Source organism: Varanus komodoensis, unplaced genomic scaffold (genome assembly GCF_004798865.1).
Source record: "Varanus komodoensis strain SLA01 unplaced genomic scaffold, ASM479886v1 scaffold5, whole genome shotgun sequence".
Taxonomy (NCBI): Eukaryota; Metazoa; Chordata; class Lepidosauria; order Squamata; family Varanidae; genus Varanus; species Varanus komodoensis.
The window spans coordinates 49955990-49980715 of record NW_025336087.1 but is presented as its reverse complement, the minus strand read 5'-3'; the positions used below and the strand labels follow the sequence as shown (position 1 = coordinate 49980715).

Genomic DNA, 24726 nt, shown 5'->3' with positions numbered 1-24726 from the left:
ACATGAAATATGCAGTCCCAGGAAAAGGGGAAAATGAAATATGCAGTCCCATGCGGCTTCACCCTGCAGGGCAGACCCTGCACTGAACAAAGCGTTTGAAGAAAATCTAGTCACTAAATGATCTCCAAGGACACTTCCCATTCTGTTAGGACAGGTCCATAAAATACCTAGTATGACATTCTGAAGCCTTTTATTTATGCATATAGTTTTCCATTTTTAGTTTATATCTTTCACCCTAAATAAATTTATTGGAGTCTGTTATGTAAAACTTGAGTAAAATACTTTTCTGGATCAGTGCTGTCATTTTCCCAGAATTTTCTGTCATTCCATCCTGCAAATGCTTGATGCAGAGCAGTCCTCTAGATTATGGGATAGCTCTCGTGATCAAACACACTTGGGATACAATGGAACAAGACAAACCAATCTTGTGCCTGGATCATTCCATTTTGGGGCATATTACCAGTTACTTCTGATGCAGATTTAGATCCAGATCTTTCCATGGGCATACTGTGAGCTTCTGTAGCAGATGTGCCTCTACTAGCAAAGCTTGTCTCCACCTGCAGAGAGGAACTCATCCTGTTCCCTCTTAGGTTATCTGAATTGCCTAGGATTATGTTCATCCTCAAGAAACAAACCCAAATTCATGTTGGTTATATTGCCACTTGTTTCAAGAACACATGCTTTATCCCCCCTCCCACCCCACATTGCCTGATTAGAAAATGGTGTCCTGTTTTTACTGAAATTGATAATGAACCAATGGTCTTTGTTCTGTCACTTTAACCCTATGCCCTGCCCATGCAATCATTCTGTCTGTAAGCACATGGTATTTTTTACATGCCATTGGTTTATCTCAAGCAGCATCTCTTGCACGTGTGCTGAAAGTATATCTCCAACTTCTTTTGTTTTGATGAGCTACCTGCGATAAATTCAACTTTATGTCTAAGATAACTTCTGTTTTATTTCTTTCTGTGCCTAACTGCTAAAGGCACAGGAGTCCATAAAGGGCCGCGGGGAGTGGTGACACTCAGCTAGTTCCCATTTAACGGGAGAGCGCAACCCTTCAGTCCAGGGAGCACTTTTCATTTTGGAAATGTACTATTAATAAGTACCGGGGAACGTTCTCCTGCATGAACTCCGTAGCACCATAGGAGGGCGCCAGCAACACTGGTTAGGCTGGGCCTTTTGCAGGCCGCGATACTGCAATATGTGGCGGCTGGGAAGCACCAGCCTCCTCCGGGCCGCCTCGCGACTCGAAGCCCGCCACATGAGCGAAGGGCCACGGTGGTGGAACCAGGCCGCCGCGGCGACCCTCTGGAGAGCCGCCGCAGTTTCCTCCCTCCCTCCTGGCCAGGCGGTAAGCGAACTTTGGGTTTGTACAGGAAAGCAAAGAGGGCTGGAAGCTACGAGGGCTCGTCGCTATAACCCCCATCTTGGGGTGGGAGGGAAGCCCAGTTCGGAGGCAGACGGGAAGAGCGAAACGTATGCAGTTGGCGAGGAGCCTCCCGGGGTCCCGACTTCGGTACTTTCCGAGGAGCATTCGAAATGATTTCCCGCGCTTTCCTTGGCGGAGCTAGCGCCTCGTTTTGGCCACGGATTCTTCCGGCTGTAGAAAGGGGAGGTTTTCTTGCAGCTTTCTGTTGAGGCGCAGGTTTATGAGGCTGCGGGAGAACAGGAAGAGGAAAACGGCTTCCTCGGCCACAATCCTGAGAGAGCAAGCAGCTCTTCGGCATACTTGCAGTGATTCTTTAGAGACGATCCCCTACCAAAAGTTAAGGCTTCTCCTGTGTTGGTGCAGTACAATCCTGTTGATAAGATGGATGCCGACGCCCCCCAACTTCGTTCCTCCGCGGTGGGCTGCAACCTTGTGGTGGACTACAAGTCTCAGCATTCCTAGCATACGTCTGGGTTAGGAAAGGCTGCGCTGTAGTAACAATTGGGACATTGTCAGTACTCAGTCATAATTCTTTGCTAAAATAAAACAGATGATCTTTCTGCATTAATAATGTAAGCTGAGAAAATTTGCATGTATATTTGCTTACATTCTTAAGCATGCATACGTAGGAGGATTATAAATGACTGTCATACCGAGTCAGATCTATTGGCCCATCTGGCCAGTATTATCAATAGGCAGCCACTGCTGGGCAGGAATTTTTGCAGCCCTATCTGCAGATGGCAGGGATAGAAGCTGGACTTTATGCATGCAAAACGTGTGCGGTACCATAAAGGAGGAAGACCCATTGAACTGGATGCAATTTACTTCTCAGTAAATATGCCACTGGAGTAATCTGTGTAATGAAAGCATGAAGACACATATAAAGCTCTGAGTCTTTGTTTCTTGACAACTAGAAATGTAAAGCAGCATCCCAATTTATATAAGTACAAATGGAGGATTTTGATGAATAAACAAGAAATTTAGGAATGTCTCAATAAAAATACTGCTATAGTTGGAGCATGACCATAACCATGCTTTATTGGTGTAGGATCGGGTAAACAGGAGGTTCCTGCTAACTCACAGGACAGTCAATCCCAAGAATACAAGTGACATTCATTTCAATTAGACTGCATAGAGACAGGATTTTTTTTTTATTTAAATATTTATATCCCGTTCTATACACAAATCATCCCAGGATGGTTTACAAGAACCAAAACAAGAAACAAAACAGCAATTAACAACAGTTAACAATTTTGTGGCAGAACCTAGATGAGGCTAATAATGCAAGAGCAAGCCTGGAAAATTCTGTCATCCTCAATGTTTTGGAAACTCCTGGATGGTGGATAGAAAGGAAGATTCCCACACCCTCTTGACCTTAAGGATGGCTTACAAGAACCAAAACAATAAACAAAACAGCAATTAACAACAATTAACAATTTTGTGGCAGAACCTAGATTGGGCTAATAACGTGAGAGCAAGCTTGGAAAATTCTGTCCTCCCCAGTGTTTTGGAAACTCCCGGATGGTGAATAGAAAGGAAGATTCCCACACCCTCTTGACCTTAGAAATGTATAAATATTAAAAAATAATAAAATGTGTTGGTATAAAGTCATGTATGATGCAGAAAAAGTAGACAGGAAGAAGTTTAATATCCAGGCATAGATATTCATGAAGGGGAAATAGGAAGAAAAAGATGGCGGGGGCGGTGGGGAGATAACTGTTGACATAAAATGAGAGGTCTGTTTGGTGTCAAACAGATTATTAGTTGGTCCTGTTGAAGGACTGGGCTATGTAGCCTTCACCTCTATCCCCCCAAAATAGGATTTTTTTCAGTAAGATTTATAGGGTAATTCTAGACATGAAATATTAAAAATATTGGTTAGTGAGGTATCTTTTCACCTCAGTTATTATACAGGTCACATAAATGTATAGAAGGCAAGTAGATGCTACCAAGCAAACATATTCATATTTTTAATAGAGCGCAATACAAATTTGGAAAGCAGTTTTAATAAATAGATAGCTCTCATCAAACTGAATGCTACACACATCAAAGATGGAATGAGTTTGCATGCAGTGACTTAATTTTAATTATTGAACAGTACATCCTTTTTTTTTAAGGAATACTACTCAGTTATTTAGTGGTGGTGGTGAGGATCAAAGGACTTTATTTGTTCCCTCAGGACAAGGTCACAACCCAGAAAGTGGTGCAGGGCCTTGATGACACCTGCTCCTAGTCTTTGGCTCATAGATGCTACTTTTCCACTGAAGTACTCGAAATTCATTTTTTTCACAGGATTCTCATTTGCATTCTTTAGAACATGCTCTGATGGTGAGAACCAAGAGTGTGCCATTTATATGTGTAAGAAACTCAGGAACTCTTATGAACAAGAGGTAAGTTGGCCACCTGCTAATTCTGGAAATTTTCCACACTTAAGTCAATACACAGAACAGAAACTGATGGCTAACATTCCAGTTTGAACATTTGAAGAAAAATGAAACCAAAGTGAGTGCCATTGTTTATGGCTTTAGTTGCTAAATGATTAAATATTAAGAGTAGAAAGTACAGTTTTTTAATGTACAGCACATGTATCTTTGTTATCCCATGCAACACTTTAACATATGACCAGACATGGGTTTCTTTTGTAGCTGCTTTTTCTGTTTTAAGTAGTTATGTCTTTAACTGTAAAGGCAGTGGTCAAAGGTTTGCTTAATAATTCTGTGTAGAACGGAGAGAGGTCAGTTCCTGTAATTTACCAGAACAGCCATTATAGCCCATTTTTTAATTTATAAAGCATACAGAAAGAAATAGCAACATACAAAATTGCTTCAATATGTATGCAGCCATTCAGAGGTGAAGATGATGTATGAAATATTTCCAAGTGGCTGCTTGCATATTTGACATTCCCTATGTTACTTAGATTACAGGCCTTTCAACTTAGATACGCATGATGTCACTGCCTTATTGTTCCATTCCAAGCAATGCTTGTGTGAGAACCACACTGTTGGCCTATTTGCCATACTATCACCTGTTCTAATGTTATCAGATCACAGCGGGATGAACTGTTAAAGACCACCATGCCACACCTTTAATGTATAAAAAGGCCTTAAGGCTTAAACAGGTGTTCAGATAGCGCAAATGTACATCTTTCATTTACAACATACTGGAAAGGAAGCTTCCATTGGTATGGTGAAAATATCAAAGGAATTCTCAAATCAGCCCCTTTGCTATATCTTGGATTGTGTCCATTTAAAAATAATTTAGTCTTTAGAAAGTGTTGGTTTACACACATGAAATTAGTTACCATAGGCATATCCACTGTCAATGCTGTGAAACACATCTCTACATACCTAATTTGTTGCTCTAACTGGAGATAGTTCCTGAAAATGTAATGTTACACTGAGTTTAAAATATTTTAACATTGCTCTTCCCCTTAGCCCCACTTTGCTTTCTCTGCGCAGTCTGTGGTTCCCCATGGCAACCATGCAGATGGGCAGGGGATCCATACGTGATGAGCATGGGCATGTCAGTTCCAGTTAACAGTCCTTGTAGAAGTATCTTCGGATGGCAAGCCTGCCTGAAATGTTAATATTTCCCTTATAAAAGGATAAAAGATTTATATGATCTGAAAAGAAACTGGAGTATAAAGCAGAAATTTAACTGTTGGAAATTATTTTTTTCCAGCTTTTACATTTGTCTTATTTCATTTTCCTTTTTTTTTTCTTGCCTTGTTTAGTCATTTTAAAAGACACCATTGCTTAGTTGGGTATCAGATATGTTCTAAGATAGAGATAATTCTTAATTCTCTCTGTAGCCCCTTCTTTCCTAAATTGCTTTGTGACAAGTATCTCAAATTATTGTTTTGTTTTGAGCTTTCTTGCATCCAGTGTTTTGCTAGTGATAGAGTGCAGTCTTGTGCATTTCTATTCATCGTTCAGAGGTATTTATTCCCAGATAAATGTTTATGGGATTGCAGCCCAAGTCTTCTTTTAGGGAGATGAAATCTGAGTGAATCTTTATTCACATAACTCTTACAGCACATTAGATGAAACAACATATGAAAAGCTTGCTGAAGAGACACTGGAATCATTAACGGATTTCTTTGAGGACCTGGCAGACAAGTCTTTTACTCCTGAAGATTATGACGTCTCCTTTGGGGTATTATTTTACTGTTTCTTATCATAGCATTTTGGGCAGTTTCTAACTTTCTCTTTGGTCAGAGTACCTTAAAACACTTCTGGCTATAAGTAGTTTACTAACTTCTTCTGTGGCCATTGTGTTTGAAAATCATGCTACCATTTTAGAAGCATTCACTTTATCTCTTTTGGGAAACCTCGTTCTACCTAATGTCTTAGTTAAGTAGTAGAGCCACAAGGTGGCACACTTGGAAAACAGCTGAAAACACTAAGCTGTTCAGATTGAACTTTCCTGTTTTGTTTGGGTTTTTGTGGATGAACCTTGGTTTTTGCGCTGTAAATAAAATAACTTAAAATTAGTCTTATCACTAGGGATTGTGAATATTCATGCAGCCAGAATAGCAGTATGGTGCATGATTTGTGAATTGGAAATTAATTCCCCCCGCAAAAAAAATCAGCCACGTTGGTCAGAAATTAAATTCCAGGAACTATATAGTATTTATGCTTTTATAGTTGTAGAATTTAGTATTTTTAGATTGGGCATGTATATTTAATACATATTGTGATTTCCAAGTTGGTTCGGAATCAGTGTGTGAATGTTCTGTTACTATTCCTAGGAGCTTGGTGTGTTTAATATTAGTAGACCAAAGACCATTGTTCCAGAGATATAATGAGAAGTGCAAAATTAATGCCCTTTTAAAAATTTTAAAAAGCTCCCAAAGCTTCAAAACTGCAAAGAGATCCCAGAGCAGCTCACAGTAAGTCTATTAAACTACAATAAAATCAGGACAGTTAAACCAGAAAGAGGATAAAACAATCAAGTCAGTAGTCTTAACAGTTCACTTCAAGTATAGCAATGAGAGAAATGAGACTGATCATGTAGCATTGTGCAAGACTAACATCAGTGGCTCCTTTAATATTGAAAGATAATCACTTGTCATCTCAGCTTCCTTGTTTCAGAGATACGGTGTTCTGCCTCTCTGACTTGCATGTATGAATCCTTCCCATGGTACTGGGAGGGCCTTCCTGACATTAAAAAAAGCACATTGTGCAAAAAAAGGCTACGCTGATCTTGAACCCATCACCCTGACTAGTTCTGTTTCCCCCACTTGCTATCTTAAGTGATAAAGTCCAGAAAAGCTTTACTATTTTCATTTGGCAGAATGTGTAAACTGACCCCTGGGGTGGTTAATTCTGAGAAAGATTGTGGTACCGTTTTGTGGGAAGGGGCAGGATGGTTGTTCTGCAGAGCCAAGTTGGGGTACATTGCCCATGGCCAGTACTTGAAAAAATTGAATGGGATGAAGAGATCTATAGCGCATCAGTACCCTTGAAGAGAACCTGTGTTTAAGCATACCTGACTATATAGAATGGAAAGTGAATATTCTCTCTGTCTTTCCATCTCCAAAGCCAGATCTGTGGAAGCTGCTTCCATATATTTCAAGTGTCGAGGCCCACTCACCCTCTCTCACTTCTGCTCCTGGCTGAAGCGGCTTACTTAGAGTTGTAATAGCAAAGCTAGGAACAAAACAGTGCTAATACCTGCCCATTTTCCTCCCCCTCTTGTTCATTCTGAAAAGAGTTAGTAAGGGAACAGATCCACTTTCAGAAAAGCCAGCAGTCCAGGCTGCTGCCAAGCATTCTCCCAGCATAAATGTTGTTTGGCACCAGGGCTGGGATTTTTCCCTGTTTTTAAGCCATGTCTCCAGGTAACAGAAAGATCAACAGCAGCCTGCCCTAAACCAGTATTTTTGGCATGAGTGGGAAAGTGAAGATCTTGGATGCTTTGTTTGGGGACTTGCCTTGCTTATGGAGAGTTGTGGGGCCCAGACATCTGTCCTATAATCTGTTGCTAACGGCACCATGGTGTGCACATGCATTGAGGACATATCTGTGAGGCAGTCTGGTAAGATAGTTTCTCAGTTAACTAGAGAAACTAAATGTAACTGTCACATGCTGCTCTTCTCCTTGTAATCCCAGTTTAAGACTTACATTCTTCTTAAACTGCAGTTGAGCCATGTTCACGCTCTTCAGAATTTGCCTAGGAAAAAGGAGGATATTGGATAGGCTGGAGAGAAAAGGTCCAAAGACCCTCTAAGATAGCACTAGCTTACAACCATTTGTTTTGAATTTCCATCCCAAAATGTTGCTCATTAAGGAAATGAGCCAAGAAAGTGTCAACTGTTGTTCTTCCAAATAATATTGCAGAAAATGGGGAAAAAGTTATAAATTCTGTGTGGGAAATTGCAGGTTGTTTACCCTGTCCTCAGCTTAGTTATCAGTTCTAGATCAGACATAGTGAATAAGTAGAACTCTTGAAAGCCCTTTATGAAATCCAGTTATATATGGTATCAGTTAGAGTATTTTTCCTTGTGAAAAATACTTCCATTATGAAATCCAGTTGTATATAGTATTTTTGCTTGTGGATAAAATTGCCGATATGCAAATAGTGCACATGAAGTTAGCTTACTGAGAAGCTACTTACAGGTGGTTCAATAGAAAAAACATGGTTTCAATAATGCATCCTCATTTTTGAGAAATTTTGCAGCATAAATAATACAGAATTCAGTGTGGATAGGAGATGATACTAATTTATTTCTGCTTTTCTGTGATTTTAATTATAAAAAATCCTAATTATTTATCTACCACCCATCCAATTAGAATGACTGCTTAAAAGTGAATATATTGCAAGTTCCTTACTATAAAGTAAATTAGAGGAATTGTGTTATGAACCAGAAATGTTGCTCTTTGTTTCTCCCCTTTATTCTCCAGAGTGGAGTATTAACAGTGAAATTGGGTGTAAACAAGGGAACCTATGTGATCAACAAACAGACACCAAACAAACAAATATGGCTCTCTTCTCCAACCAGGTAACCTTTAGGCTATAATGTTCTGAAAATTCAAAGTAGAACAGAAATGCCTACTTATTTAATATACCTTGGGAAATTCAGGATGGTCTGTTTGGGATTTCAAAGCAGTTTGCCATCCAGACAATGGACAGACTGACATCTGCTTAATCTTAACAGTATAGCAGTATTATAACTTTAATGTGATGGTAAATTGATTGAAGACTTTTTCCCATGTGTCCCTCCAAACTATTTGTTTGACTCTTGTTTGTTTTGGGTATATGTTACACATTGTGCTTATACTTTTGATTTGTGACTGATGCTCTTTCATATACCAGTTTAATTTCATAATTTATGCCATTCCATGAACCAAATAGTGTGGGTGGAGGGCATTGCTTGATAATTGTATTTGCAACTCTTGAATGCTCATGAGATGACACTAATTAAGCCAAGTGATGCTATATGTCTAGGGTAGGTTTAGGCTTGTGAAAAATAAGTGTGCTTTTCATAATTCCTTAGTATTGCATATCCAATTTTCAGGATCTTCTGCTGAATTGATGCTAATTTGGGCAGACCACCTTGAGGACCAGTTCATCAAAAACTAATGAAAACATTTTTTTTGAAGTGTCAGAGTATAGCTGCCAATAACCTTCTGTCATGGCTGGTGAAGCAGGGATGATATCCTGCAGTGTTCTTTCTGGCCAGCAGAGAGCGCACTGGTGCAGGAGAATGGCTGCATACTTCCCACCTCCTGCCAGGAAAAATAATGTACTCCAATGCTGTATTACACTTTCTCACCACTTCCTAGGACTGTGGTGCCATATATGTTAAGATTTAAACAGAAACACTGAAATTTTAGAACTATGCTAATGTTCTACTCCTGATCTCAGACATCTTGCTTTCAGTCAATCCATATATTGTGACATCTTAATGGAAACAGTGGGTAAAATGCATAATTGGGACTTCTCCAGTTGAAATGAAACTGCTTACATCCATGTTTCTATTGACTGCTATAGCCAAACAAACTAGTTTATGCATACGAGTCCCTAGTTCACAGATGCTTCTCTCAAGGTGGAGGATTTTTTATGGGCTTAGGTGCTCTTCTGCCAACAAGAACTTTCATGTTCACTTTGATAGTGGAAGAAAAGTTGTAATTGCATTTCTTTGCACATATATATCCCACCAATCAGATGAGCAGAGAAGAATGTGCACATGTTGTGAGTTTATTCTCTCCATTCTTATCAGTACCTCTACAAGCGATGTATAAACTTAGTTGGAAGGCTGTAGTTCAAAAAACAAACTATGACCATGATTTTGGTATGTTGCACTTTCTTAACTACCTCATCTCTGAAATAGCTATAACAGCTAGAAGCTCCAGGTAAGTTGAAAAATGTCCAAATTGATACAAATTATATTTGGCCACAGGGACAACCCCCCCCCCCCCCGGACACAGAGACCAGCAGCAGTGTTAGAGGGGAAACCCTTGCTCTTGCACCCCCCTCAAAGCAGCTCCCCCAAAGGAACAGTCCCTTTTGGCATTATGCACTTTGGCCAGCAGATACTGGGCATTCACTCCAAGTGGGAATTGTTCATAATTGACAGGCAGACCAGCCCTGGGGAGTTAGCCTTTTCTTCACAGGACGTGGCCTCTGGAACGTCTCTCCGTAGAGCCTCAGTTTACCTAGCTATGGTAGATAAAAGCTGACAAGATGGTAAGGAGGCTTCTGGAGAGGTTAATCCATGTGAGAAGGAAGGCTGGCAAGATGGTCAGGCCAGCCCTTCCCACCCTTTTTGAGAGAATCCAGGTCTGCTTGTGGTGACTGCAGGCTTTGAGTTTTTTGGCAGTCTGATAACAGGGACCAGAAGGTCCAAACACCCATTTTGGCAGGCTTATATTGGCTGCCTATATATATCTGAGCTCAGTTCATGATGCTGGTTTTAACCTATAAAGCCCTACATGGTTTGGAACCAGAATATCTGATGGAGGTCATCTCCCAACCTCAGTCTATGCGAACTCCATGAGCTGCATCTGAGGCTTACCTCTTGACTGCCAACTCCCAGGAAGGCCCAGAGGGAGACAACAGGACGAAAGGCCTTCTCATTGAGGCCCCTCCAATTACAGAATGATCTCCTCACTGATGCCTCACTGGTGGCAACATTCTTAGGAGTAAAATTGCCTTCTGCTATCAGGAATATGGAATATAATGAGATATGTCAATTGGTTTAATAAGGCCTGTTTTATTGAATTTTTTAAAGATATTTTAGCTTCTTTAAATTCTGCACATTGGAATTTTATACTCTTTTCAAATCTGTTTTTATTATTCTTTGATAAATTCTTGTGAACTGTCCAGAGAGTTTTGGCTATTGGGCAGTATAGAGTTAAAATTCATGGTCATACTAGTAACAATAATATTGCTTTGTGTGGTAGAGCATATCATTAATCCAAATAGGTTTGTTCGAGGTATTTCTTTTGGCTGATGAAATATGTAGTAATTTGATTAAATTGGTGAAGGTAGCATTTTTATTTCTGCCATTATCCTGAAATTCATCCTGCTCATGTAACACTTTCTGAAAAGTACTCAAAAGGGGCTCAGAAGAAAGGGACGTTCATGTGCCAGATTTTCATAACTGGAAAAGGAGCAACACATTACATATTTTTTTTAAGTTGTCCATTGGAATAAGTTGATCTAATTTTTTATCTCCAGGTCCTCTACTACAATCTTAATCACATGGTTATTGTGTGTATATAGGAGCTACTTCTCAGCCTCTTTAATGTATCTTACTGGGAGGATTCAAGTGTCGCAAAGCCGGAATTCCAGGGGATGAACTATGGCTTTTTGTTCATGAGCAGAATGCTTCTGCATACACCCTGATTGCTCCTGCTGCAAACAGGATCAGCTTTGGTCCGTGGTTTGTTTAGCTTGATGGGCATGCCTGAACCTCTGTCTTGTCTCTCCCTTGACATGCTGAAAATGGACTGGGAGAAAATTGCTTAAAGCAATGGAACACAATAAGGTTAACACTGTGAGCTTAAGTGGACTCCGGGGGATGGTGGAGGACAGGAAGGCCTGGAGGAATGTTGTCCATGGGGTTGCAATGGGTCCGACGCAACTTCGCAACTAACAACAACAAGGTTAACACAAGGGAGCAACTTTAATTTTACTTTCTTTGCTGGTGTTTTTATATAAAAATAGATCTACCACATACCTGGTTTACCTATAAACAAGACAGACATATCAACTAAATACGTATGGACAGCTGCCCCACCATGACTAGTTTGCCCTTAGGGAACAGTCCTGTGCATTTTTACACCAAAGAAGTCTTATAGCCCTCATCTTTCCCCAGCTGGCCATTCTGGAGTTGTGGGACTTTTTCTACCTAAACATGCATAGTATTGTGCTCTTAAATAGCCAACCAGTGCTTGTTCAAGTGTGCACGCTTGTAATCCCTAAGATAGTAAGAGTGTGGCAAACTTGAGGTGTTCATGTACAAAAATTGTATTTGCATACCCCTTTTCCTCTGTATTTGGAGCTTAATTAATTCCTCTTGTTTAATCAAGTTATAGCTTGCTGTTATATTTGAACCAGCGAACAATAGCTTGGATGAGCCCTCCAGAACAGGATGAAAGATTACAGTCGGATCATGCGCACAGTCTAGGGTAGACAGCTCATTCAAATTATGGCTTGACTAGGGAAATATTACTCAAACCCTGAATGTGATGGGAATGTGAAATTGCATGAATGCAGTGCTCATTCGTGAGCTGCCAAATCATGATTTGGAAGATCACATTAATTCAGCAAATATGAAAGTGTGCACTAGGAGAATGTAATGAACCTGAACCATAATTGTTACCTTGTCAGGTATCCTTGCTTCTTCTTTTTGCTGTCGCTACCTGGTCTACTCACATAACACCTAGTATTGTTTTGGAACCTGCCTTGTTTTGCCATATTTTGTAGATGCTTGATCTTACTCTCAATCATGTTTTTGTTCTTTCACAGTGGCCCAAAACGTTACGACTGGACTGGGAAAAAATGGGTTTATTCTCATGATGGCGTCTCTCTTCATGAACTACTGGCAAAGGAACTTTCAGCTGCATTAGGAACCAAACTGGACTTAACAAATTTAGCATGTGCTGGAAGAGAACATACTTCATAATGTATATTTATCTTAAGAAATTCAAGGGCTTCAGAGTTTGACTCATGATCTTCTCTCTCTCCCCTCACATTTTTTGGATGTGTTAAATTTCTTCAATTATTTTTGGTATATATAGTTAATTTTATTGTGTACAAATGTGAAAATAATATTTTGGCTTAGCTTTACATTCCTCGTGTTTATGTTGCAGAGACAGCTATTGCCTCTAACCTCTTAACCAGAGCTAACGATGGCAGCGGGAACTACTAATGAAAACCACTATTGTATCATACTGTCTTTTGTTGAACGGCAGCATATGCACACACACCCTGTCGCTCTGTAATAGGGTGAACTTTAACTAGAGATTTAACTTGGATAGTTGTTACTAGGTTCAATTTTTAAGTAAGTCATTTGGAAGGAAACCATTTCTACAAGGTGGCAATCTATGTGTAAGGATGTGATGCTTGCATTAGGCTTGTTAGCCAGTGGGAGTGGATATGAGGTCTTTTGCAGTGAAATAAGAGTGGCTGATAAAACAGTAGAAATATACCATGGAATTAGTGTATTGAAACAGGAGACCTGGTATATTACATTATGCTCCACCATGTGGGATGACACCATATACAATAACATCTAAGTGGCCTCCACATGGACTTTCCAATAATTCTCTTAAATTTAATTTGATTAACAGGGATACTTTCTTTTTAATCAGGCACTGATTGAAACATAGCACCCCCTATTTTACATATAGAACTGGAAAAACTTACTGTTACTCTTGAAATAAGGAGAATTGGGGATTACTAGATTAAGAATGTACCACTTGAAAGAATGCCAGGATTAGTAGCTGATGATTAGTGCAATATTTTGGGTGGGTTTGCATGTTACACTAACCACCCTGTGAATAAGCCACTGCACATTGGATACTCAGAACAACCCACAGTGCATTTGATGGACAACTGGGCTCAACATAGGTTGTTCTCCACTTCCGTGCTCCAATTGCTACCCCTTTTTGTTTGCTGCTGTTCTTTAATTTTATTTTTTAAGCCTGAAAATAAGCAATTGGGGTCATATCTCTTTTGACCCCCAAAATTTTTACAGTTCCATGTGTATGTATATATTGTTGGTCTTTTGGAGGTACATGAATATGCATGTACGGTTGTCTAGTATTTGTAATCTTGCCTGATGTTCTTACATTGTCAAAGCCAGTGAAGTGCACTTGGTAACCCAAATGGACTTTGGAATGGTGACAGTTGCTCCAAATTGCTGCTTGGGCACTGGTGGAGTGGCTGCCATTGGCAGTGGCATAAGTGACGTTGTAACAAGCAGAAAAGAGGGCTTGCGGCTGTTGCCAAGTGGCGTACTAGTCACTGCCTCAACCTGCAATGCATCTGTGTTAGACGACCTGATACTCCATTGCGCATCAAACAACACCTATCAGGGTAGCTTCTTGCCCCAGAATAAGCCACCCTGCTGTGTGCAGTCTGGGTTCAGACAACAGGACAAAGCACCTTTGTCCACTACAGACCACTGTATGATCTTGATCTCAGTGCACAGTTAAATTTTAGGATGCTTAAAATACATATTTGTCTTGTTTAACTGACAAAGCATTCATTGTCAGGAACAGTTTTTCAAGGAGTTGCAGTGCCTTGGGTAGGACAGGCATCGTTTGGAGTAATCAAAAGTTCTTTTGATAATACAAAGTCACCACTGGATGCAGCCCACTGCCTAATCAGTGGGTTGCATCAAGTGGTGACTTTGCATTAACACAGAGAGTAAGTTCTTACCCTGAAACTTACTATAACTGAAGAATGACTGCAATTTAGAAACTGAAAGAAATGATAGTTACCCTGTAACCCACAAGGCCTTGGGATGGCTGCCCTTGATAATATCTGGCTTTCCCCAGTTACACTCTTAGCCTTGGTGTCCTTCTGAAAGCATCACCATGACAAGTATTCCAAACCACAGAAGTATCAAGGAAAGCAAAACAATCCTGTCTTTCAAAATACCTGCAACATTTTTCTCAGAACATCTAACTTGCTGTTGCAGTCTCATCATTCTTGAATTATAATTCCCTCCAAGACTAAACAGCTGTTAGCAAGGCATGAAATAATGCCTATCCCACAATGAGTAAATATGAAATCCTACAGTGGGTACTCCTGGCAGTTGAGGGAATCTCTGGAATAATTGGGCTATGATGCAGTGGGTATGGGAGACAGGTGAAAATCAGATACCACTTTCTGTGAGAGTGGAAGTGTACATCCTCATGCATTGGATGCAGACTTAGACTGAGCAGAAGCACAGGACAAAGCGAGCAGTGTGGCTCTTTTCTCCCAACTGCAACCTTTCATGCCACTTCCTACTTTTTTCCAGATGGTTGGGTGACCTTTCATAACAGTGTGGGAAATTATGCTGGAAGTTGCAAGGGGAGTCATCCAGCTCCCTTCTACCCACAGGAAGCCTCTGCTAGATCCCAGCTTCTTCCTCAAATGGAGGAAACCTTTCCATTTATGGAGCGGCAAGTCTGGATCCAGTCAGTTTTGCTTTAAATAAGTTCCTGAACAATGAATGTTTTGTTAATCAGGACAAATATATCATTTAAACATCCTACAAAAGTGTTGCAGGAATTTGACACAAAGTCCCTTTCTCAGTAATTTTGTAAAGCATCCTCTTGCTGAAACAAAATATAATACAATCTGCCTTAGCAGGATCTTTTTCACTCTGTGTTTACATCAGTTCATTTCATCTCTTGCAATCTTTTTTAAAGTCTTTGCTAAGGTTCTAAACACGTCCATACTTGTTTGATATTTAAACTTCCCTTTGCACAGAGCAAAGTTCAACAACAGAGTAAAGTTTATTTGCCCAACACAAAGTTATTGTGAAGCATACTATTTAGTAATAATGTGATATGAATAGCAGAGATGATACACTTGCTATTATTTCTTTGTCCTATAAATGATACAGTACATTTTTACTTAAGAACATCAGTCTTGATGTTGTGCAAATAGTTTTGCAATCTGTCAAAGATTTAAAAAACTATACTTACAGCTTCAGAAACAGATTAGGATAGCTTGGAACAGCATTGGCAGATCTCAGCAGTAACTGCCTTTAGTCTGAATATCAACAGAAATTTCAAGTTTATTTTCAATACTATTGGTTCTTGTTGTGTCTGCCCAGTTCCTCTCAAAATTGTTGATCCTCTAGCAGGAATAAAAGCGGAATGCAACCCTTCCCCTGCCTCCCCACAAAGTCTAGCTACTTTAGTTGAGCATCAGTTTCAAAAACTAAAAATACTTATCTGCATTGTTCATGATCCCAAATCCTAGTCTGATTTCTTGAGACATATAAATATGGTAGTGTCATTAAGTAGTATGTATAGTCTCTTCACATCCTATGTTCCAACAAGAAACACATTCTTTGTGTGGTCACTAATTGTAGCTCTCCATGGACAAGAGGAGGGTAGAGGAGGCTTTGGGGAATCTCAAGGTTTGTAGAAATATGTTTAAAAATCTAGAAAAAGTACAAAAAACCCAGAAAGCCTGATTAGGAATGAGAATTCTCCATGGTACCAGGTTATTGCCTGTACAAAAGAAATAAACAAAACATACTAGAATGGATATTCTGGAAGATGGCATGGGTGTTTGGCTGAAATCCAGAGGAGCAACATTCCACATGGAAACATTTTGTTGAAGGTCCTATTTGCACCTCTTCTATATATCTCAGACTTTATTTATTTATTTATTTATTTATTTATTTATTTATTTATTTATTTATTTAGAAAATTTCTATGCAGCCCCATTCGCCGAAGCCTCTGGGCGGCTCACAACATAAATCAATTAAAATAATATAAATCAACAATATAAAATAAGTTAACAATATAAAATAAGTCACCCTGGCCAAAGAATAAAATAAATAAATGCTATTAACAGTTAAAATGACATTTGAATAAAACATCATATATAGGTGTGTGTCTGCCTGCACTTCACTGATTTCAGCTGGTACTCTTTAACTTCCATTTCTAGATAATGTGTGTTCTGTAAGATGTTCACCATTACTGTGGTTTAAACAAGGAGATCAGAAGGATGCATGTACAGAGGATTATCTGAGTAGAGTTGCATTATCAGTGTCTTATATGTGTTCCTTTGTTCAAGTAAAACTTAAGCCAGAAGATGGTGATCATTGTATCCATCGTGATCATTGTATACATGAATTATATTCTTGGTAGAAATTATTGTCAAGCACTGGATAAGCACAATAAGAGGAAGTCTCTCCCAAGGAAATTGCAATCTTATTAAAACAGAGTGCTCACAATGCACGATGTTTAACCCATTTAGCCAAAAGCACAGAATATGTTTGTGGCAAAGTCAAATGAGTATGTGTAGTGAAAATCATTTCCATATGAATATGTGGAGTGAAAGTTTAGCACAGCACAAACACATGCATGATCTATATCCTAAAAAACCAAGATCATGGATTGCATATAAGGAGTCTATTCGTGTCCACATGTGTTCTTGCAGCTTCCTGAGGAAGCAACAGACTAAACAGGTCAGCACTGGGTGTGGGTGTAGTCCTGATCCCATTTTCCATGCAGTAATTTTAAATAAATGAGCAGGGCTATAGGCAGCCTTTCAAGAACAATTGGTTCCTTTAAGAAGATACCAGACAGGAGCATGAAAGATCAGCAATTGGTCTAGGCCCGGCATTCAAACCCATTTGTGGGTATACAAGAGACAAGTGAGACAAGCCCAGAACTAGGCCTAGGTTGATCTTCACAGCAAAGGCAAAGCTACCACTGCCAGGGTGGAAGGAGGAGAAGCAAAACCTGGTTCCACAAATGCTACCAGTTCAATTTGAGAATGCTGTGGACACCTCTACAAAATATCTGATCAGTGGATCAGTAGAAGCTGTTGTGTCTGTGGAACTTAGCCTGCAACCTGAGCAAAAACTTGTGCTTTTGAGTATCAAAAACTTTGATACTCAAAGAGCTCCTTAATAAAATTGTTGAATTTGATTAATTGCTGGCTATGCAATGTAGCTCTTTTGAACATACATTGTAGATCAGTAGTTGTTCCTTTTCGGAGAAAGTTATTACACAGATAAATTTTGTACTCAAACAGTCTTTAATATGAACTGATGTACACATTCTTTTAAATTATTTCCCTGCTTAGTGGAAATTAACAAATGGAAGGAAACATTCTCTGCACACGTTTGACAACTAGAAGACCGAAATTACAAAACGGGAAAAAACCCACTTCTTATAATGTAATGGACTGAGGACATTACAACACTTTCAATATTTGAATAGGTGGCATATTGACACCACCTTCAAATGGATACTTATGTGTATATTTGGTCCATATTTGTCAAAGCTTACACATAATTGGTACCAAGTTCTTTCTATTTCAAATGTATTCACTGCTACGAATATATATAAATCCATGTATGTGTATTAAAAAACAAAAGTTTTACAAGTACTCGGGTGCCTCAATGGGGACCCCCTTATTGGGTTCCACTGAAGGTGCCAGCTTGTTGACCCTGCCCTGTGGGTGATGTAGGTTCTCTCCTCAGATGACCACTTTCCTGTTGCAGGAACATTAGTGCATGCAGCTGCTGCCACCCATGCTAGACTACCAAAAGGTGTGGCAAAGCTATGCAAGCCACAAATAGCAGGTGGATGCCATAGGGAGTTACATCATTGCCATATGCCCCAGGCACACGATCAGCTCTGTTGGAGCCACACGATTCCCTGACAGAGAAATACTGCAGCTGCTTTGTGCTTGCCACTACAGAGAAAATATGGTAAAGAAAATTTATAGATGTATTTGTCCTACCTCCAGAAACTTGAACAGAGGAAGGAAGGAGAGAAGGGGAAGAAGTGCATGGTCAAATTGGCTGGCTCGTTTTATTGATTTTACATTTATATCTTGCATTTTCCTCTTGCAAGGAACCCCAGGTGGCTTACAGGATCCTCCTCTTCTGGTCCCTTTCATCCACACAACTAACCTACTCAAACCTGTGAATAGGTTAGAGTGAGAGTCAGTGACCGGTCCAAGTCATGCTGTGAACTTCAAGGTGAAGTGGTGTCTAGGACCTGGAACTCCATAGCTCCCATCCAAGAACATAAGAAAAGCCATGCCAGATCAAACCAATGGTTCCTCTAGCCAAGGGGTGGGCAATTAATTTTCCTATGGGGCCACATGAGAAACTTTGACAGTTGTTAAGGGCCGGACCAATACACTTACAGCTCTGCTCAATATATATCTCTATAAAAACAGTAAATGAAACATGACAATGATACAATGATAATGTGGAGACAGAACAACACTATTTAATGAATATTCACAAAAACATTAACATTACATGAAAAGCAATAAATTCAATTTTACTTCAATAACACAAATTTACAACATATGTAATCTCCCAGTGCTTAACATAGTAAGGTACAGACCTTACAAATTATAACAGAACAGAGAAACAGAAAACTCAACAATCCAAGTTGCTTTTGGATTCCCTATAACTGCATCCAGCTTTGTTTGTTTGCATTACCTCAGTTCTTTTTTGTTGTTGTTGTTCAGTGAGAGAAATCTAGTCTGTTTTGGGCTTGAACGACGATATATATTTGCATTGACTTTTAATTTGCCAGTGACCTCATGCGGGCCAGTCAGGGTCAGCCATCGGACCGAATGTGGCCCACGGGCCGTACAATGCCCAGGTCTGCTCTAGCCCAGCACTCTGTACATTTGGCAGCAAACCAAACCATGGCAGCAAATCCAGGAGGATCCCTCAAGCAGGTTGGATGCAAGCCTCTGCCTGCTCAAGCACCTCAGCAACTGGTGCATGCAGGAATGTCACCTCTGGTGAAGGGGGTAGCACATAGCCAGCAAGGCTAGTAGCCACTGGGAGCCAACACACAAACCGCTACACTACACAGGCTTTTTCACTTCAAGAGTGTTGTGCTGCTTGGGTTCCTTGCAAGGGGGGAAAAAAAAGTTCTCACAGCCCCAACTTGCTTTAAAATTCGGCAATAGAAGGTGCTGCTTTGTAAGCCCTGATAGGCAGCCTAGAAGCAGTATAAATAAATAAAACCAAATGTTATAAACGTACATTTTGAACTGGTCTTGGAAGCGAGTATCCATTAACCCATAATAAAAGAACAAGAACAAGCCTACAACGCAATTCCTTTCCCAGGCCTTGGTCTAAGTGAATTTCAGGCAGCCCGTAATAGTAACTCGTTCAGAAGCAGACAAAGGATCCCGGAGAAGCGCTGCCTGTTGCACCTCGCCCGCACCGATTGTACCCAGGCTGTGAACCGGCATTTCCTGTTCCACTTGCCAATCACTTATGAAGGTGGAGAGCGAGAGAAGGGCGGAACGGAGCCTTGTTTGCGCCGCCGCTTGGCCAGTGCTTCATGCGGAAAGCGCCTCCTTTGGGGGTAAAGGAGCAGTCTGCGTTAAAGTGAAACACCTATTTGTTTCAGGGGCTTTAATTAAATGTAAATACTCGCTTATCTGATTTAAGTAATTGAGTATTTCCTTCAGCATAGCGTTTTATCGCTTTTGGAGTTATTTCATAAAAAGCGGGTAAATTACTTCAATACATTGCTCATCCTCAATTCATGATCAGTTCTCCCCTGAACCCCCGTTCCAAGCGGTGAATCAAACGTCTCTCTGTAGTTTTGGAAAGATGAGCCGCACAACTCGGATATCAACACAGCGCACACCTTGTTGTCCCTGCTACGCCGAACAGCTCGAAGTAAAGGGACGGACACGCTCCACCTCCAAGGTCGCTCGCTCCCCCCCCCCTTCTGACCATCCTGTTGAAAGAGGGCTTGGTGGCTAGCGCGTGTGTGTTGTGTTTGCGTGAACGTGTTCCTCGCCTACTGCTAGGAGAAGGAGGCGTTTCTTCCTGGGGGGCAGGTGCCTCCTGGGCTCTTTCCACTTTCTATGGACTGCTCCAAAGTGCTCCGGCCTCTTCCTCCTGTCGGTGGCGCCTCAAGCGAGTCGTAGGTGCGTTCACCTGCCCGCCGCAACCTGGACCAAACACCTCCTCCAACTTAATTTCCCTTCCCTCTGTTGAAACAGGAAACGGCCTGACTCAGAGAGGGGAGCAGGCTGGGTGGTGAAGTCCGCATTTACAGCCACGCACTTTTTCCCCAGATAGCCTGGCCAGCTCCCGAAGCGGAAACCTGGGAAGACACGCCGAGGCAGCCAAGAAAAGGAGGCGCGATTGCAACCCAGATCTTGGCACTCTCTGTGGGTGCTGTTGCAAGTTGCGATTTCATACTTTTAAGTGCTGGGCGAGCCTCCAGCCCGGATTACTTCCCACTCCAGGTAACTTTTATTTTTACCTGCTGGAAGCATGGGTGTGTGTGCTTTTAAACTACCCTACACTCGTTCTGACTGGCTTTTGTTTTCGCAAATAGAAACAGGTGTGTGATATTTGAGAGGGGTTAGTTGTGGGAGAACGTATTCTAGTAATTGTGATCAGTTGTGTAGTAATCAATATAATATATCGATCTTTTTCTTTAAGAGGAAGCCGATATTCATTCTCCTCCCCAGTGGTGTACGTAGGACATTTTAGACTTTGGACTTAAGGGGGCTTAGGCCCATTTCCCCCTTTGGGTGGTAAAGATGTCTTTCATCATTTCAGAACGTGGAAAGCCAACTGTGCGGCGTTTGGGGTGGGGACCCTGCTCTTCCGCTGAGTTGGGCCTACACATGTCCATGCCGCTGTCCTGACCACACTGCTTCATCACGTGGTCACTGATAAAATTCAGAATCTAGCTAGGAAAAAATATATATATTCACTGTGTTCCGAGGTCCAAACAAATTCCTGTTTCTAAACTGTTTTGCTGGGGGATATTCTGGGAGTCTAAACTTTAACTCCCGACTTTGGGCAGGGGGTGGGGAAGGACAAGAAATTGGACATGATGCTGGGGGAATTTTAATCTTGGTTCTAAACATCTGGTCCCATAACATCATAATGGAGCTGCCACCGGCTAATCTTGGAGGGGCTTTAAATCTGAATCTGGATTATACAGTTCACACCCATCTGTGCATTCCTGACCCTCCCAACATTTGGTGTAAGCTAATTCTGTGCTTATGTGTTTCAAAAAGGAGTTGCTCTGGCCTTCTCTTGGTAATGCTTCTCACCTAGGTAGTGAGAGAGTAGTTTGGTTAACAGATGAAGGTTTCTTTAACAGGATTAAGTGCCTATATGTTTCTATTTCCATGCTAAGCACTTTCAAGAAAGCTGATGATACTCTGTAGGCGGGATGACATGGTATTTTGGTGAATCAGGATATGTTGTCATCTTTTAATGAGAAGGCTTAGGGTTGAAGGCAGAGAAAAACCATGGGAACCTTTGCTATCATGCAGAGATGTAGACTAGATAAAATAATAATAATAATAATAATAATAATAATACTTTAATTCCAGCCATGCTTTTAAAGTGACATCAGTAAGGATACAGACTACTGGAAGTCATATTGCTATAGAAATGAAAGGGTCTGATGGAATTTAAGAGGACCCTTCCTTGTATTTCTTATAAATTATCAGACTATGACTTCAATGTATTTTTAAAAATAGCTTTTATTAAAAGTTGGCACATTGTTGACTTTGTCTTTTAATCTTTTCCCACATTGCTTCTACACCAGCAAAATGAAAACATTTAAGAGGGAAGTTAAACACTAAAATATAGCAGGCAGGGTAGCACAGGAAGTTTTGTTCCAATAGTCAATCTCCTTTTGTGCTCAGAAAAATCCATTATGAACATCCAGTATAAATATTTGCAGCTTTTAAGATGGCATTTCCTTTCCCCTTTATCTTTAATTGCCTTGCCAGTTTAACTACACTGCAGTTTATTTATTTGCATTTTAAAGTTTTATATCTGCCTCTTTGACTTTCCTAGAGCAGCCTACACTAGTAGCAGTAGCATTCTCAATATAAGTAATGCAAATGTATTTTGTTGCATTTGAACAGTTCAAATGCAACAAAGTGGTTTCATCCATAATAAAGCCCCACACATGTACCTTAATTATTGCACACTTTAGCTTGTAGTTGCAGCCTTCCTCAACCTTGGGCCTTCCAGATATTTTAGGAAACAATTTCCAACGTCATTGACCATTATCTATTTGGGATGAGTTTTGTAGTCCAAAAATCTGAGGATTCTAGTGCATTAATGATAGAAGTGCCTCAGCTAAAGGGACAGAGAAGTCAATGAGACCAGTGGAGACTGCAGTGTTCTTGGACAAGGGTGATTCCTAGTAGCTTAGATAATTGAAATGAGATTCAACCTAGATATGAAACAAAACATAGGGTGATAAAACTGGAAGATACCTCAGAGATCATCTAGTTTCAATTCTTGGTGCTCCAAGAATTCCACTGTACCCCTGATCATTCATTATCTTTGCTACTGATTGGTTTTAGTAAAAGTTTACTTTTTGTATTTTGCAGTTGGTTGTTCACATATCGTTTTAACCCACCCTGGGAAGTTTATGAAGGGAACTTAAATAAATAGATGGCTATCCAGCCTGTTATTGAAAACCTCCAACAAATAGGCCTCACCACCTTCTGAAGTCATCAGTTCCATAGTTCAACAGCACATACCATTGGGAAGTTCTTCCAAATGTTCAATGAATGTTCCTTAGGATTTAAAGGCTCTGGAGCAACAGAATATAAATCATACATACATGTGCATGCCAGAGTTGATGTTAGCTGTATATTTTACTGTTTATTCCTTAACATATTTTAACCCAACTCAATTCAGTGGATCTCAAAGCAGGATATGACTAAACAAATATATCCAGTAGATAAAATAAGCAATGGTCAGTTAGAACCAAGCTATGATAAATAAGACCCCAGAACTTGGATAAATAGCCAGGCCTTCATTTGGCATCGAAAAGAAGCCAGCATTGATGCTAACTAAAGATCAGAGAGCAGGGACATTCCACAAGGATCATGCCACACCCAAGGAGACCCTTACTTGTGTCTCCACGTAATGTGCAGCTGTCAGCATGGAACACAGAGAAAAGCCCCCTTGGCACAACTTAATAGCCAGGCAACTGTACATCTATGCTGTGGCTGTACATTTCTTCTTCTAGAGACAGTAGCATCCCCAGGCAATTCTCCTGCAGTTGTAGCAAATTGATACCTGCAGATTGAGGAAAGCGGGAATGAAGATAGCCTAGCCCATGTTGAATGCCTCTTTTTTTTCTTACTCTGACTCTTTCCTCTCGTGCTGCTCTCGCACAGAAAGTAATTTAGAATGGGGATGTGGCAAGGGAGAAAGGTTTAAATCAGGGGTCCTCAAACTTTTTCAACGGGGGGCAAGTTGAAAGGTGGTGGCAGCGGGCATGGGCCGGAGAGGCGGGGGTGCCTGTGGGTGTGCGCGGCAAGGCAGGGGTAGGTGCGTGCAGTGAGGAGATGTCCGAGCAAGTCCAAAACGATCTCCAAGTGAGCAAGCCGCCACCTTGCCGTGTGTGCAGTGTGGCGGCAGCTTGCTCACTCGGAGATCGTTTTCTCCAAGCAAGCCCAGAATGATTTCTGTGCGAGCACATGCGGCGAGGTGGCGGCGAGCGCGCATGTGCCTGGTGAGACAGACAATGGCGGCGGCGGCAGCAGGGGCAGACGCGGGGAGTCCAAAACCTCTGAGGTGAGCCGGATAAATGGGCATGGTGGGCCAAATCCAACCCGTGGGCCATAGTTTGAGGACCCATGGTGTAAATTCTGTCCCTACTCTCCACTGCTGCCCCTCAGTTCAAACTGGGCATCTTCTGGCAGCTGCTTTCAACAACAAAAAAACATGCATTTATCATGTCCAATTTGACCCTGAAGCTATTCTGTCAATCCAAGAGATCTAATTCAAATTCCTGTATAACCCTGAGATTGCTAGACAGTTTCTAAAATATTGTCAGCCCTCCACAGGGGGTGGATGGACATGAGGGCAGGGTTTGTGCCCTTTGAAGTTGCCAACTTCAGTAATCCAGGATTTCTGCTTTCCATCTTTGTGTGTCTTGGGAGGATGTACACATGTATAGCTCTGCAGAGGTTTCACGTATGCTAGCAGACTGCTTTAACGTAGCCTCTCTGATCTAGTGCCCTTGATATGTGGACTACAACTCCCAAAATGACCAGTATGCATATTGGAGGGTGCCAAGTTTGGGAAAGCTCTGCAAGTAATAGTTTGT

The 24726-nt window shown here is 40.9% G+C and overlaps 2 protein-coding genes across 2 annotated transcripts in view; both read left to right on the top strand.

Moving 5' to 3' along the window:
• Positions 1-1199: 1199 nt before the first annotated feature.
• Positions 1200-16061, top strand: FXN (frataxin). The gene is made up of 5 exons (XM_044446634.1): positions 1200-1354; positions 3725-3822; positions 5467-5587; positions 8338-8435; positions 12410-16061. The coding sequence occupies exons 1-5, from the start codon at positions 1205-1207 to the stop codon at positions 12564-12566; spliced, it is 624 nt and encodes a 207-aa protein (XP_044302569.1). The 5' UTR covers positions 1200-1204; the 3' UTR covers positions 12567-16061.
• A 4353-nt stretch (positions 16062-20414) lies between these two features.
• The window catches only part of TJP2 (tight junction protein 2), a 74869-nt gene continuing 70557 nt past the window's right edge, over positions 20415-24726 (top strand). Inside the window, exons 1-2 of the mRNA XM_044445777.1 lie at positions 20415-20545; positions 20696-20869. The gene's annotated coding sequence lies outside the window, so the exon portion shown is untranslated. The remainder of the gene's footprint in view (positions 20546-20695; positions 20870-24726) is intronic.